The 12,079-nt window shown below is 40.6% G+C and overlaps 1 protein-coding gene across 1 annotated transcript in view; it reads left to right on the forward strand.

The window, feature by feature from the left end:
• Positions 1-12,079, forward strand: part of eipr1 (EARP complex and GARP complex interacting protein 1) — a 40,502-nt gene that overhangs the window by 16,851 nt on the left and 11,572 nt on the right. The window contains exons 5-6 of the mRNA XM_026934226.3: positions 1,883-1,982; positions 6,922-7,058. Of these exons, the coding sequence (XP_026790027.1) occupies positions 1,883-1,982; positions 6,922-7,058 (237 nt within the window). The remainder of the gene's footprint in view (positions 1-1,882; positions 1,983-6,921; positions 7,059-12,079) is intronic.

The raw sequence follows: 12,079 nt of genomic DNA on the forward strand, positions 1-12,079 counted from the left end.
CTGCTTCCAGATCAATGGGAGCCCAAGAAGGAGCGAATAGTAACTGCGTTATGTAGGTCAGTCAATACTGGCAATAATGATAGAATAATCTCTGTGGGGCATGGTGACCAGTCGATCCTTAAACACATCTTATATTGTGCATGTTTTTTCTGCATGCCCTGCATTCTCTCTGAAGAGCACAGAGACCTTGAATAACCTTAAATTATTTTTTTCATGTAGGCATTTATTGCCATTGTCATTGTTGTGCACATAATGAGGAGATAATCCTGAAATTGGACACATCGGTATTCAGGCTTCAGCTGTAACTACAGGCTTATGTGCTACTCTGTGGATCCTTATCACATCCTGTTCATGCCAGTCATGCCCATTTGTAATATAATAGACAACTCTTAAATGATTATTTGAATCTTTTCCTGCTTCTGGTTTGTATATTAACATATTAGTCTTTTTTTTTCTTTTCTTTTTTTTTCTGATTGTGTATTTATGTTGTTGTATCGCAATTGACGGCAAAATGTTTTCTTAGTCTGGATTTTAATCTACTGATTTTTTTTTCAGGTTTAAAGGCACATGCCCTGTTTTAAAGGTGCTTATTTAGACACTATTGGAAAGGTCAGGAAAAAGCCAGCAACCTTGGATGCGAGTAATTTTAATCGTCTGAATGGGCCGCCCAAAAAGCTGAGTCTGAATACAGAAAACTTTTCACACTTAAATATGATGTTGCTGTAGCCCTTAGACTTTAGTAAGAGTTGACCTTGTTAGAACTGGGGAAGGGTCAAAGATTAAAAAAAAAATAAAAAATCAGTGTTCCTATGAATGTCAAATGTTTTTTTTTTTTTTTTTTTTTTTTATTAAAATGTGTATTTACTCCTATATTTCTTTTTTTGTAAACACATTTATGAGGCAGCAGAGACAAAAGAATGGAATGACATTATTTAATGTATATTAATAATTTCCTGTAAAACACCCTTTCGATCCAAAAACTCATCCATGACCACCAAACTGCAGCCAAAGTAAAGCTCAATTTACCTTTTTTTCAGGGTGCCAAATTATAAGGAACATACTTTAATGCTGACTGGAAGATAAATCTGGTCATAACTTGCTACGCTTTATAGCTCATCTGCATACAAAGTGGATTAGACAGGAATAGCAAAGTGGGTTAAAACCAAAATTTGAATATATTGAGGGCTTTTAAGGAAGCCATGAGGACTCTATTTACATATTCAAGGAGGCAAAGTCTCTGTTATTCAAGGTCAAATGTATGATGTTTTTTAATCCTACCTCTTTTAAGTTAATTTGCATGGGTCTCTGGTATAATAAGACTGAAAACAGCCATAGAAAAGGACTCTCCCTTCTTTTAGAATTAAATGGAATTAATAGAAATCTCAAAGTGAAATAAAAAGAACATGACAAAAGTGGGTGAATGTTCCTCATCTGTCTTTGAGCGAGGGACTACAGCAGTGCTCCGCATAACAGACCAGTGACTCTCTGTTCCTTGTGAGGGTTGTGAAAACAGTCCTCCCATCACTGTATCATTTATATCCTCAATAAAAGGGCTTTTTTCAGCCCCCTTGATATCCCAACTCACAAGACATGCATGCAAATTAAAGTTGGATAGAATCCCAGGAAGGATTTTTTTCACCCCTTATGGCATCATTCCTGTCTTCATGTCTGGTGCTGTGGTCCTGATGTGAGTCGGATGATTGTTACTCAGCTATAAACCCTGCTTGATTATGACATTATACTGTCAAACCAGTTGCAGAGACTTTTGTGTGTGTGAAGAAAGAAATCTTGCAAGTTTGACGTGTTGCAGGAGAGTGTGGAAATGGCCGGTCATGAAGGTGCAGGTGTGTTGATCAGAGTTCCGCTGTCTTCTTTTTGGCAGTGTGTTGTGGGAGCCGATGGGCGATGGCAAGCGCGTGATCTCTCTGGCTGAAAGCCACATCGCGCTCTGGGACCTTCAGGAGAGCTCCACCAAGGCCACGGTGAGATAGCAGCCCTCTCATTATTTGATAACCGCTATATCAAACACTGCACTCTCAGCCTGCAGTCTGAGCCTGTTAGACAAAACGCACTAAAGTCACCATCATTGTACTGAAAAATGAAAGGAATACTCCGCTGTTTTTCAGTTCTATACACCACATCTGTAGCGTAGCTGTGATTATCATGGATGACAAATTTGCTGCAATTCAATCTACCAAGAAATGAAAAGTAAAGCTATTTACTGTGAACTCATTTTTAATAGAAGTCTCAGGGCAGTTGTTGAGTTTTGTCAATAGTCGTGAAATTAAAACTAAAACCGTATACCATTGCCATTCAGAGGTCTTAGAATGAGACGGACATGAGAGAATGTCTCAGCCAAGCTGTTCTTATGTAGCTTTATTCAGTACAGTAAAAAGCTATTCCATCCATCCATCCATTTTCCGTACTGCTTATCCTACACAGGGTTGCGGGGAAGCCTGGAGTCTATCCCAGGGGACTTAGGGGACACCCTGGATGGGTTTCCAACCTTTCTCAGGGCACAATCACACACACACACACTAACACTTCACACACTACGGATAATTTGGAAATGCCAGTCAGCCTGCAATACATGTCTTTGGACTGGGGGAGGAAACCGGAGAACACGGAGGAAACCCCCGAAGCAGGGGAGAACATGCAAACTCCACACACACAGAGCAGAGGCGGGATTCAAACCCAACCCCAGAGGTGTGAGGCAGCAATGTTAACCGCTAAGCCACCATGCCCCCATTTAAAAGATATTATGGTTAGTTAAGTTTTCCAGCAAGTTCCATGTGCAATCAGACCCACACAACTACTCCTGTAATGCATAATCAGCTATTTTTCCCTCTATTTTTCCCCATCTCTGGAAAAGCTTAGTTATATCTTTGACCAAAGAATTAATAATGGCGTTGCATTGATGTGTACTGAGAGAGTCGAACAACGTCCCATACTCTAGCAAGCAACAAAGCGGCAGCATGACAAGCAACATTTGAGTTACAAGATTTTCTCAGTTCAGTGCAAATTAAGTGTGACATGTTAAAGAGACAGATTGGCTTGAATGATTCCTTGGACCAATCCTATGATATGATGTGGTCCAACATTAATTCTATTTCCTGCTCACAGCTTTACTTCCTCCCTACAATTAGTTCCCATTTACTGTATGACGAGAAAAATGCAAGAAAAAAACTGTGGTTTCGTCTTATCTTGTCATCTTCGACCACTCATTAAATCTGTATATATATATATTATGCTGGAAACATAAAGCTCGGCTAGAAGTAGCTGAGATTGTCAATGCCTCTCTTTGTCGCTAGTGGAGTTAGCTTGCTTTGCTAATCTGCTGAAGCTAGTACTAAATACTGAGTCTAGCATGTAACATGTATATCAAACAACCAGTTTTTCTCTCAGATTAGTGTGAATTTTGCATAAACAGTTCTTCTTTGTACACAAGTTTGTGTCTGTGATGATTACACATGCAGTGGGTAGACACTGAGTAGAAAAATTGCCAGAGTATTCTTTTAACTTTGTTGTCATGTTGATGATCATGGTCAGTGATTTGACGAACACTGTGAAGAACTATTCCTCATAGCAAAACTTTCTGTTTAATAAACAATCTTTTAATCCTGACGTGAACTTGATGAACTAAAGATGATTCACGGAGCCTGTTTGCCTGAGCTTGAGGAGACAGTAAAAGCCCCAGTTATGGTATAGTCCCTTTAGGTTTATCTTTTCTCCTCCCACAACCCACTGCCTGTGCAATTAAGGTGTCTGCAGTACTGCAAGTCCAGATGAAATGTGAGTTTAGGTTGGTTAACTTAATGTCCCATTAGTGAGGAGCCGCCGTGTTGAAGGTATTCATTAATAATGCGCTGCACTCATTACTAATTAATGCCTCGCCGACTGAAATTCACAGGCTGGACGTGTCGCGGGCCTTTTAGGACGTAACCCTGACTCGACATTTGAGAGCCTGTGTACGCAAGTAGAGAACTGAGAAGACGTCAGCTCCTTTCAGACCACGAGCCCCCCCCCCACACACACACATGCACACGCACACGCACACACGCACACAAAACACAAACACACTCGACCTCAGCAGAGGTTACTCAAGTGGTCCATGGTCACTGGCACAGAGAGCCTTTCTAAGCAGTCACGCTAATGTCAGCTTTGTATGCAGAGCGAAAGGGGGGTTATCGAGTGACGAGGCCTGCTGAGGGAGCAGCGTCCATTAAAAGAGATGTGAAAAAAGGGTGAGAGAGGAAAGAGAGTGTGTGTGTGTGAGAGAGAGAGAGAGACAGAGGCAGGGCACTCAGTCAGGTTCTGGCAGCGCTGATGAGAATGCTAATCTCCCCCATGCAAACCTCCCTTATACACACGAAAACATGCCAGCTCCCTTCATCTCGTCTATCCCCACATCCCTTTTTTCCTTCTGAGCCAGAACGCCTCACGTTGATGTGTTCATCACGGCTGCGTCCTTGCCGCTGCTCAGACTCAGCTTTTTTTTTTTTTTTTTTTTTTTTTTTTTTTTTACCCAAATCTCTGTGAATTCTGCTCGAGAATTCGACAGGCTCACGACTTCACGGCTTACCAAACACCCAAGCTAAAGCCAAGCCAGCTTAGCAAAACAGCACAGTGTGAGAAATAGCAGCGAGCTTTCAGCGAATCTCATGAGAGGGAGCGGAGTGCATGCCATCATGCCGCCGAGTTCACGCTAATGTTTAATGGCATTGAGGCTAATGGAGGTTGGCGAGGGTGGTGCTTGTGATGGGCACTGCAGCACAGGATGTGTTCCTTTCTTTCACTTAGTAATAATGAAATAATAATCCATATTTATTTAGCACCATTCATTTCCAGAAAAAAAAAATCTCAAGGTGCTTCATGTGAATGAAGAATTTTTTTTTTTTTCTAAAAGAATGCTGGATGATAGAGTAACGAGTCCCTACCCGGTGTGAGCATGAGGCCAGGATCGATCCACTCCAGCATGCCTTTGTGCTCTGGCTTTCCTCCAAGAAGCTTTCAAAAACAAAACCACTATAGGAGGAAAGGCAGGGTAAGATCTGGCTCGTCTATCTGCTCATACAGCACCGAGCGATGAACAAAGCAGCACAGGACAACTCCCACCGACGCTCAGTACACTGGCCTTTGTTTATCATTATTCGATATGGCTACATTGTTTTTTCGATGTGCTTCATTCTATCACAAGACTGTCATTTCCAAGACTGATGATGTGCCCTTCTTCTGTTCTTTTTTTCTAAACCATCCTGCCACGTTGTCGTTAAATTGTTTTATTGTTTCATGGTTGTCTTTTAGCCTACATTTTCTCAAATCGCTTATGCAGCAGTTTTACCTTTTCTCATTAGATGTCTACTGTAGTTCAAAATGACACAATATACTAATGTAGGCAGGAGAAAAAACATAATAAGCTTGCAGTTACCACAGCAATATGTCATCACACCTTAAACTGAATGCAGACAGCTACATTTGGAGAAGATAAAGCTGAGTTTAAGCTGAGCTGCTTCACTGAGACTGCGTTTCCTTATGTTCACTGCAGGCAGGTGGAATATTTCTTCTCAACGCTTCTTCTTACTAGCACTAAAAACAACACAATGATCTACCATAAGGGTGGAAAACATGGCAAAAATACACAATATGGCCAAATGTTTTGGACACCTGACAAGAACACTCACATGTGCTTTTTGAACACTCCCCACAAACACCCCTTTGCTGTTATATTAAACTCCAGACTTCTGGGGAGGCTTTCCACTAGATTTTGGAGCATAGCTGTGGGGATTTGTGCTCATGGCTGTGGGAATTTGTGCTAATACAGCCACAAGAGCATTAGTGTCAGGTCAGGAACTGATGTTGGGCGAGGAGGGGTGTACAGTGGGGTTGAGGTCAGGGCTCTTTGCAGGACACTCGAGTTCTTCCACTCCAGCTTTGGCAAATCATGTCTTCATGGAGCAGAGGCATTGTTGTGCTGGAACAGGGTCTCTTTGGTTCCCATAGTTCCACTGAAGGAAATTTTAAAGCTACAGCATACAAAGACATTCTATACAATTGCATGCTTCCAACTTTGTGGCAACAGTTTGGGGAAGAACCACACACGGGTGTGATGGTCAGATGTCCACATACTTCTGGCCATATAGTGTATATCAGGGTGTCAGTGATATTTTGGTGACATTTTATGTTAAGGTTCCCTTAATGTACATAAATTACTGCATCAGTTAGCATTAACAAACCATGAACTTTGTATTAATACCATAAGTAATGTTAATAAAGTAACAAAATAAATTAACCTGCATACTAATTGATGTTTGTCTAAATGTCAACTAAATGCATTTGGATTACGTAAATTAAATACTAGTAACTAAACGTTGATAGTCAGTTGAACTCGGGTCTCTAAGTCTAAATATTGGCACCCCCAATTTAGCTTTATTTATAACCTTTTAAATAACCACTCCAAACATATTAATTAATTAAAATACTAATTCATGTTAATCATTGCAGACTTGCTATTTCTAAAGGATGGTATAAATATTGATTAATCTCCAGCCTGCATCTCTTACAGAAACATGGTAATTAATGACTCAGATGGTATTTCAAGCTATACTTTCTGTATTTTTTCATTGTGACTCACCTATAGAACATTCTAGAAAAGCCATCAAGGACACTGAAGACTCACAGCAGCTCCTGTCATTGAGTTTCCAATGAAAAGGTGAAAAGTATGGTTTCTATCTCACAGCGGGAGCCCTGTCTCTTTGACTCGCATCAATATGAGCAGGTTCAGCCTTCGGGGTGTGTTCACTGGTGCACGATATCCGCTCTCAGGCCGTCCTGGACAGGACACAAGCCTGCTAAGGCTCCTTGGTGAATATGCAGCCATTGATTGAGATGTGTGTGTGTGTGTGGATCGATTTGCCTCTCCAGATCTCCAGCAGTGCCACCTTGGAAGGCAAAGGGCAGCTGAAATTCACCTCGGGTAAATGGAGCCCCCACCACAACAGCACCCAGCTGGCCACCGCCAACGACACAGCCATTCGAGGATGGGACCTTCGCAGCATGAGGTGAGCTCAGGGGTCAGAGGTCACAGGCTTGAGCAGAAAGCTGATGAGACATTTCCATATAACTCTGAAAAGTTTTAGTGCTCCACCACCACCTGCTGTTTGATATTCCATCCTCATATTGGTAGATAAATAGGTAGGAAATAAATACATGTCAATGAGCATACAGTACCTACCTTCCTCAAATGTCTAGGATAATCCCTAGATATTCAGCTTTATATCTGATGTGCATGTTTTTATAATTATTATGAACAATGCTCTATTTAGAGTGACCTCACTGGGCACTATTTTAACCAAAAATTATTATCTCAGCAGGCATTTCATTCAGTGTCATCACATGTCATAACATTTGTTTACTCCCAACCATTTGCCAACTTCTCAGCTTAGATAAAAGCTGTGCTTTTTAAATAAAGAGAGATCTGTTATGGAAGAGCACTCACCTTTATAATTAGCCAGTTAATAGACGTTCTGCCTACAGGTCATGTAGCGTCTGATATCTTTTTGTACAGTTTTCTGGCCACAAGATTCAGAATCTTAAACTAATCTGATTGGCTTGCCACACTTCCGTGAGACGGTTTGAATACTGCAACACAATGAACTTTTTTAAGCTTGAAATAATAACATTCACGGAATTGCATCTTTATTAAAGAGTCATTTAATGAGTTTTATTTGAAGTAGTTGTGGTGAGTAAATAATCTGCTGGACTACGGGACAAGGTCTGTGGTTGGGGATCTGCCATGTCAATCAAATTGCTTCTTTCTGTGAAATTACACCTACCTTTGCTGTGTTTATTGACAAAACATTCTGGAATCTTGAGAAAATGGTGGAATAATTTGTACACTTTTCTGGCCATAAGCTTTGGAATCTTAAACGTTGCAATCTGATTGGCTCACCACACTTCCATGTGACGGTTTGAGTACTGAGCACAATGAGCTTTTTGGAGCATGAAGTGATCACTGGAGTGAAAAATGTTCTCAGAACCATTTCTCAGCAACAAAATGTTCTCAGAAGTAGTTGTGATGAGTAAATGAGATAATCTGATGGGCTACAGGAAAAGCTCTGTGGTTGGGCATCTGCCATGTCAATCAAATTGCATCTTTCTATAAAATTAGATCCAAATGTACCAGACTTTTGAGCAAATGCTAGACGTCTGGCTTTTTACATAATCTGTCTGTTAGAGAGTTAAAATTTAAGAATCAGAATGACTTCTGGTAATTTCTAAACACAAATATGACTGTCAATCAGCTTACTTGGGAGCACAATCCTAAGTTTGAGTGATCAGAGACAATCTGTCTGTCTGCCATGTTTCAGTGCAAAGACTTTCATCGAATGTGTATCTTATTACCAAAACAATAGTAACGCATTTGCAGTGAACACTACAAGCACTGCGGCAGCTAATTTGTGACAGCCTTTATCCTCAAAGTTAGGAATGCACTGTTAGTGTTGAATACTGTGACGCATCGTATAACTGATTATCAGCGCATCTCTAATTTCCATATACAGCCACGGTTTCACCCCGCGTGTGACGGCGTGATGTGTGCCACTTAGTGAAGCAGGGCTGGTGCAGTGAATCATATGAAGCAGATGGGCGATGGAATGAAATGAGGCTCTGTGTGGGCTGTACAGCCAGAATAATAATCACAGCACTATTGATCCCTGGGATAACACAGAGCCAGACCTTGAGAGGATGAGTGAGGGAGAGATGGAGAAAGAGTGCAGAGCAGGGAAGGAGAAAGAGCACAAGAGAGAAGGAGATAACAGCAGGAATGGAGCTGAGATTAGAAGAGATAGAGAGGGATGGACAGTAGAGATACGAGCAGAAGCAGAAATGGAGCGAGTTGGAGGAAAACGAAAATTGCACAGAGATGCATGGCAGAGGAAATAAAGATTAAAGGGATAAACAGTGAAGATATAAGACAATTGAGTACTGTATAATGGGATTCACCAAATGATATTATAAATGATTTTACCAGCCTATTTTTGTTTTCCTTTTACATATTGGCTAAAATGGCTAAGTAAACAAACAAACAAAAAAAACCTACAGGTTTATGGACAGTAAGTTGGATAGGCATCGTAACTTAAATATTAATATACAGCATTCAAACTAAGAGAAACGGTAAATGAAAAAGGATTACAATTACAAAAACAGCAGCATATGTGAGTTCTATTACGTCGACAGAGGACTCGCAGCATTTTTACCACAGCACTGTTTAATTCTCAAATCTGATTGGCCAGAAGGTGTTGATTAATTTTCTATAAAAGCATGACTCTGATAGTAGTGCCAGTTGTAATTCACTTATCCAGAGTGACTTACATTTATCATATTTAAGTTGGGCCCAACAGTGGCAGCTTGGGAGTGCAGAATTAGAACTCATGACCTTCTGATCAGTAGTTCAACGTCTTTACCACTGAGCTACCACTGCCCTAATAATAGACAGATTTATGCTGATATAGTGATATGAATCTTTCCATAAGTAGACGTTTATTTAACATTTATTTGAAGGAGTCTTCAGTGTCAGCGCTTTGTAACAGTCAGTAGGTTTTCCACCTTGGGAGAGTCTTCAAGACAGAAGACCTTTCGCTTTCTGGTTTCTTGGTAACATGACAAGCTTTTGTTTTCTTATTAACTTCAAGAAAGAAAAAAGGAGAGACTGATGAGGGAATGACTACTATAACATAGCTGCTCTAACATAAGTGTTGACAAGGAATAACTTGCCTTTCAAACATTCCATATAGGATAGGGAAATTCCTATAAGAGCATTGGGCCATATCACACCACCCCATCGTGGAGTATTTGTCTATAACAGCAGACACTATCATGGTTTACTCCTTATGCACCAGCCATGGGCATAACATTTTGAAAACTGTTGGAGAATGATGACAGACAATCAAGCAATCAATCAGTCAATATGAATTATATAGATTGTTTAACCTGATATAGATTTGTAAAAAAAAAAAAATTGCTCTCGGTCTCCAGAAATTATGTTGCCTTTGTCCAAATATGTGGTTGCGCACATCCCTACAGTATAGAAATATCAAATAGGGTCATAAGTGAAAGGTGTAAAGTCTGGAACAGTTGTTAGACATTATAGGAAGTTGCTCAGTGCTGTTATTCTCTTCTGGAAGAGAGATTGTGGGATGCCGAATATTTGGAAGAAAATTCATCCACTATTTTTATATATGGAAAAAATTATGTTAAAACTATACAGTATACGCTTCTGTTCAAGATATCGTTGTGTGTTATTCATTTTAAAAATGTAATTTTTGTGCATTTTCATGAGGGGTGCCAATAATTCTGGAGCTAAGTATATGTGCTAGAGAAGGATTTACAGACTTACAGAAGGGCTATAGGGCTAGAAAGAGGGTCAAAACACACACACACACACACACACAGTCCATGCGTCCAGCTGGTTCAGCAGCTATGTGCTAGCAGTAAGAGTGCGTTTCTCTTCTGCTCCACTGCCCATCAGACATCCTCCAGAGTGTGTGTGCTGGCTTGTCAAGAGGAGTGTGAATCAGTACAGCACTGCCCTGGTCAAAAACATCAGCTCTCTATTTACGTCACACCACCGCAAAGTATAGCAGAGCGCAAAATAAGCAGAAAAGAGCGATCTTGACTTATTAAAGGTTGTTTCGCAGATCAATTACAGCCGCTGTTTGTTGGTAGAGAAAGTAGAGCCAGCATTGTGCTGTTAAGGTCTGACGTAATCTGTAATTGCATAAATGCGTCACTAACTCCGCTGTTGGTCTCCTGTGGAAATGGCAGTGGATACTTCTGATCTCCTTCTGAGTTCAGTGAGCCGTCCTGGATTTTATAGCGTAATCATGCTAGGAAATGATTTCGCTCCATGTGAAAGGACGACAATAATCACACTTAAAATCCAACAAGACTGATCACTGAGCATGTGTTTTCTGAAGGATATTTGAACATCAACCTTACTTGTACCACGTACACATGCGTTATATTGTTTATCTGATTTTATATGAAAACAGGAAATGAGGTGTACAGAGGGCCAGTGCTTCATGTTGCTGTTCTGTATGTTCATCAGTCTGCAGCCCTGTTTGCACCTCTGAGGCACAGTGTGAGAGTGCTAGAGCATGCACACACACACACACACACACACACACACACACACACACATACTCACCACCTCCCTGCAACTGTGTGAACACTGTGCATTAGCTGTCAGCTCTGATGCCACGATACACACAGCATCTCATGCGAACAGAAACAGAGGTGTGTGTTGCAGTAAAGCTTTCTAAGAGACAGAAAAGGACAGACTGTGTGAGAAGAGATACAGAGAGAGCATTTAACAGCTAGTGAAATTACAGTTGCAGAGACGAATGATAAGTAAGAAGTGATTAAAGCGTGATCGCTACATGATTATTCGTATTTGTGTGCAGGACAAATAATAGAATTCAGCTAATTAAAGAGCCGTGTGCCAGAGACCCCTGTTGATTTTTTATCGTCGTTCTGTGGCTATAGTGGTTCTCCTTCTCAAGGTTCATACAAATGCTTCATACAAATACGCACAATGATTTATAGAAAATACATAAAAATCATTCATACAAGGTTCATACTGATGCTTGAAAGATGTATAAATGCTTGTTTTCTAATGTTTTCAAGGTTTAAAATATGCTGAAAAATACTTTTTAATAGGATTTATCACAAGGAGAATACATAAACATTTCATAGGTCTATAAATTCACATTTAGTTTTGCCAACTGAGCCGGTAGTTCCAAGTAAGCTCTCTCAGTAGCAGATACAATGAGCAATTTGCAAGTATTCAGTAATTACCTGTTCTCTGCCAATTCCTAAATTACCTAAAACACACTGAATTTGCAACCTGTGCTTGCTGCAAGGACAGGTCGCACTTTTCGTAAGCACATTGCAAGATCCTTCATTCATTCATCTTTGTCCTGGTCAGAGTCGCGATGAATCCAGAGCCTTTCCCAGTAACACTGGGCGCAAGGCGGGGGAATTCATCCTGGATCAGACACCAGTACAACGAAGGGCACCATTC

This window comes from Pangasianodon hypophthalmus, chromosome 10 (assembly GCF_027358585.1).
Source record: "Pangasianodon hypophthalmus isolate fPanHyp1 chromosome 10, fPanHyp1.pri, whole genome shotgun sequence".
In the NCBI taxonomy this organism is placed as follows: Eukaryota; Metazoa; Chordata; class Actinopteri; order Siluriformes; family Pangasiidae; genus Pangasianodon; species Pangasianodon hypophthalmus.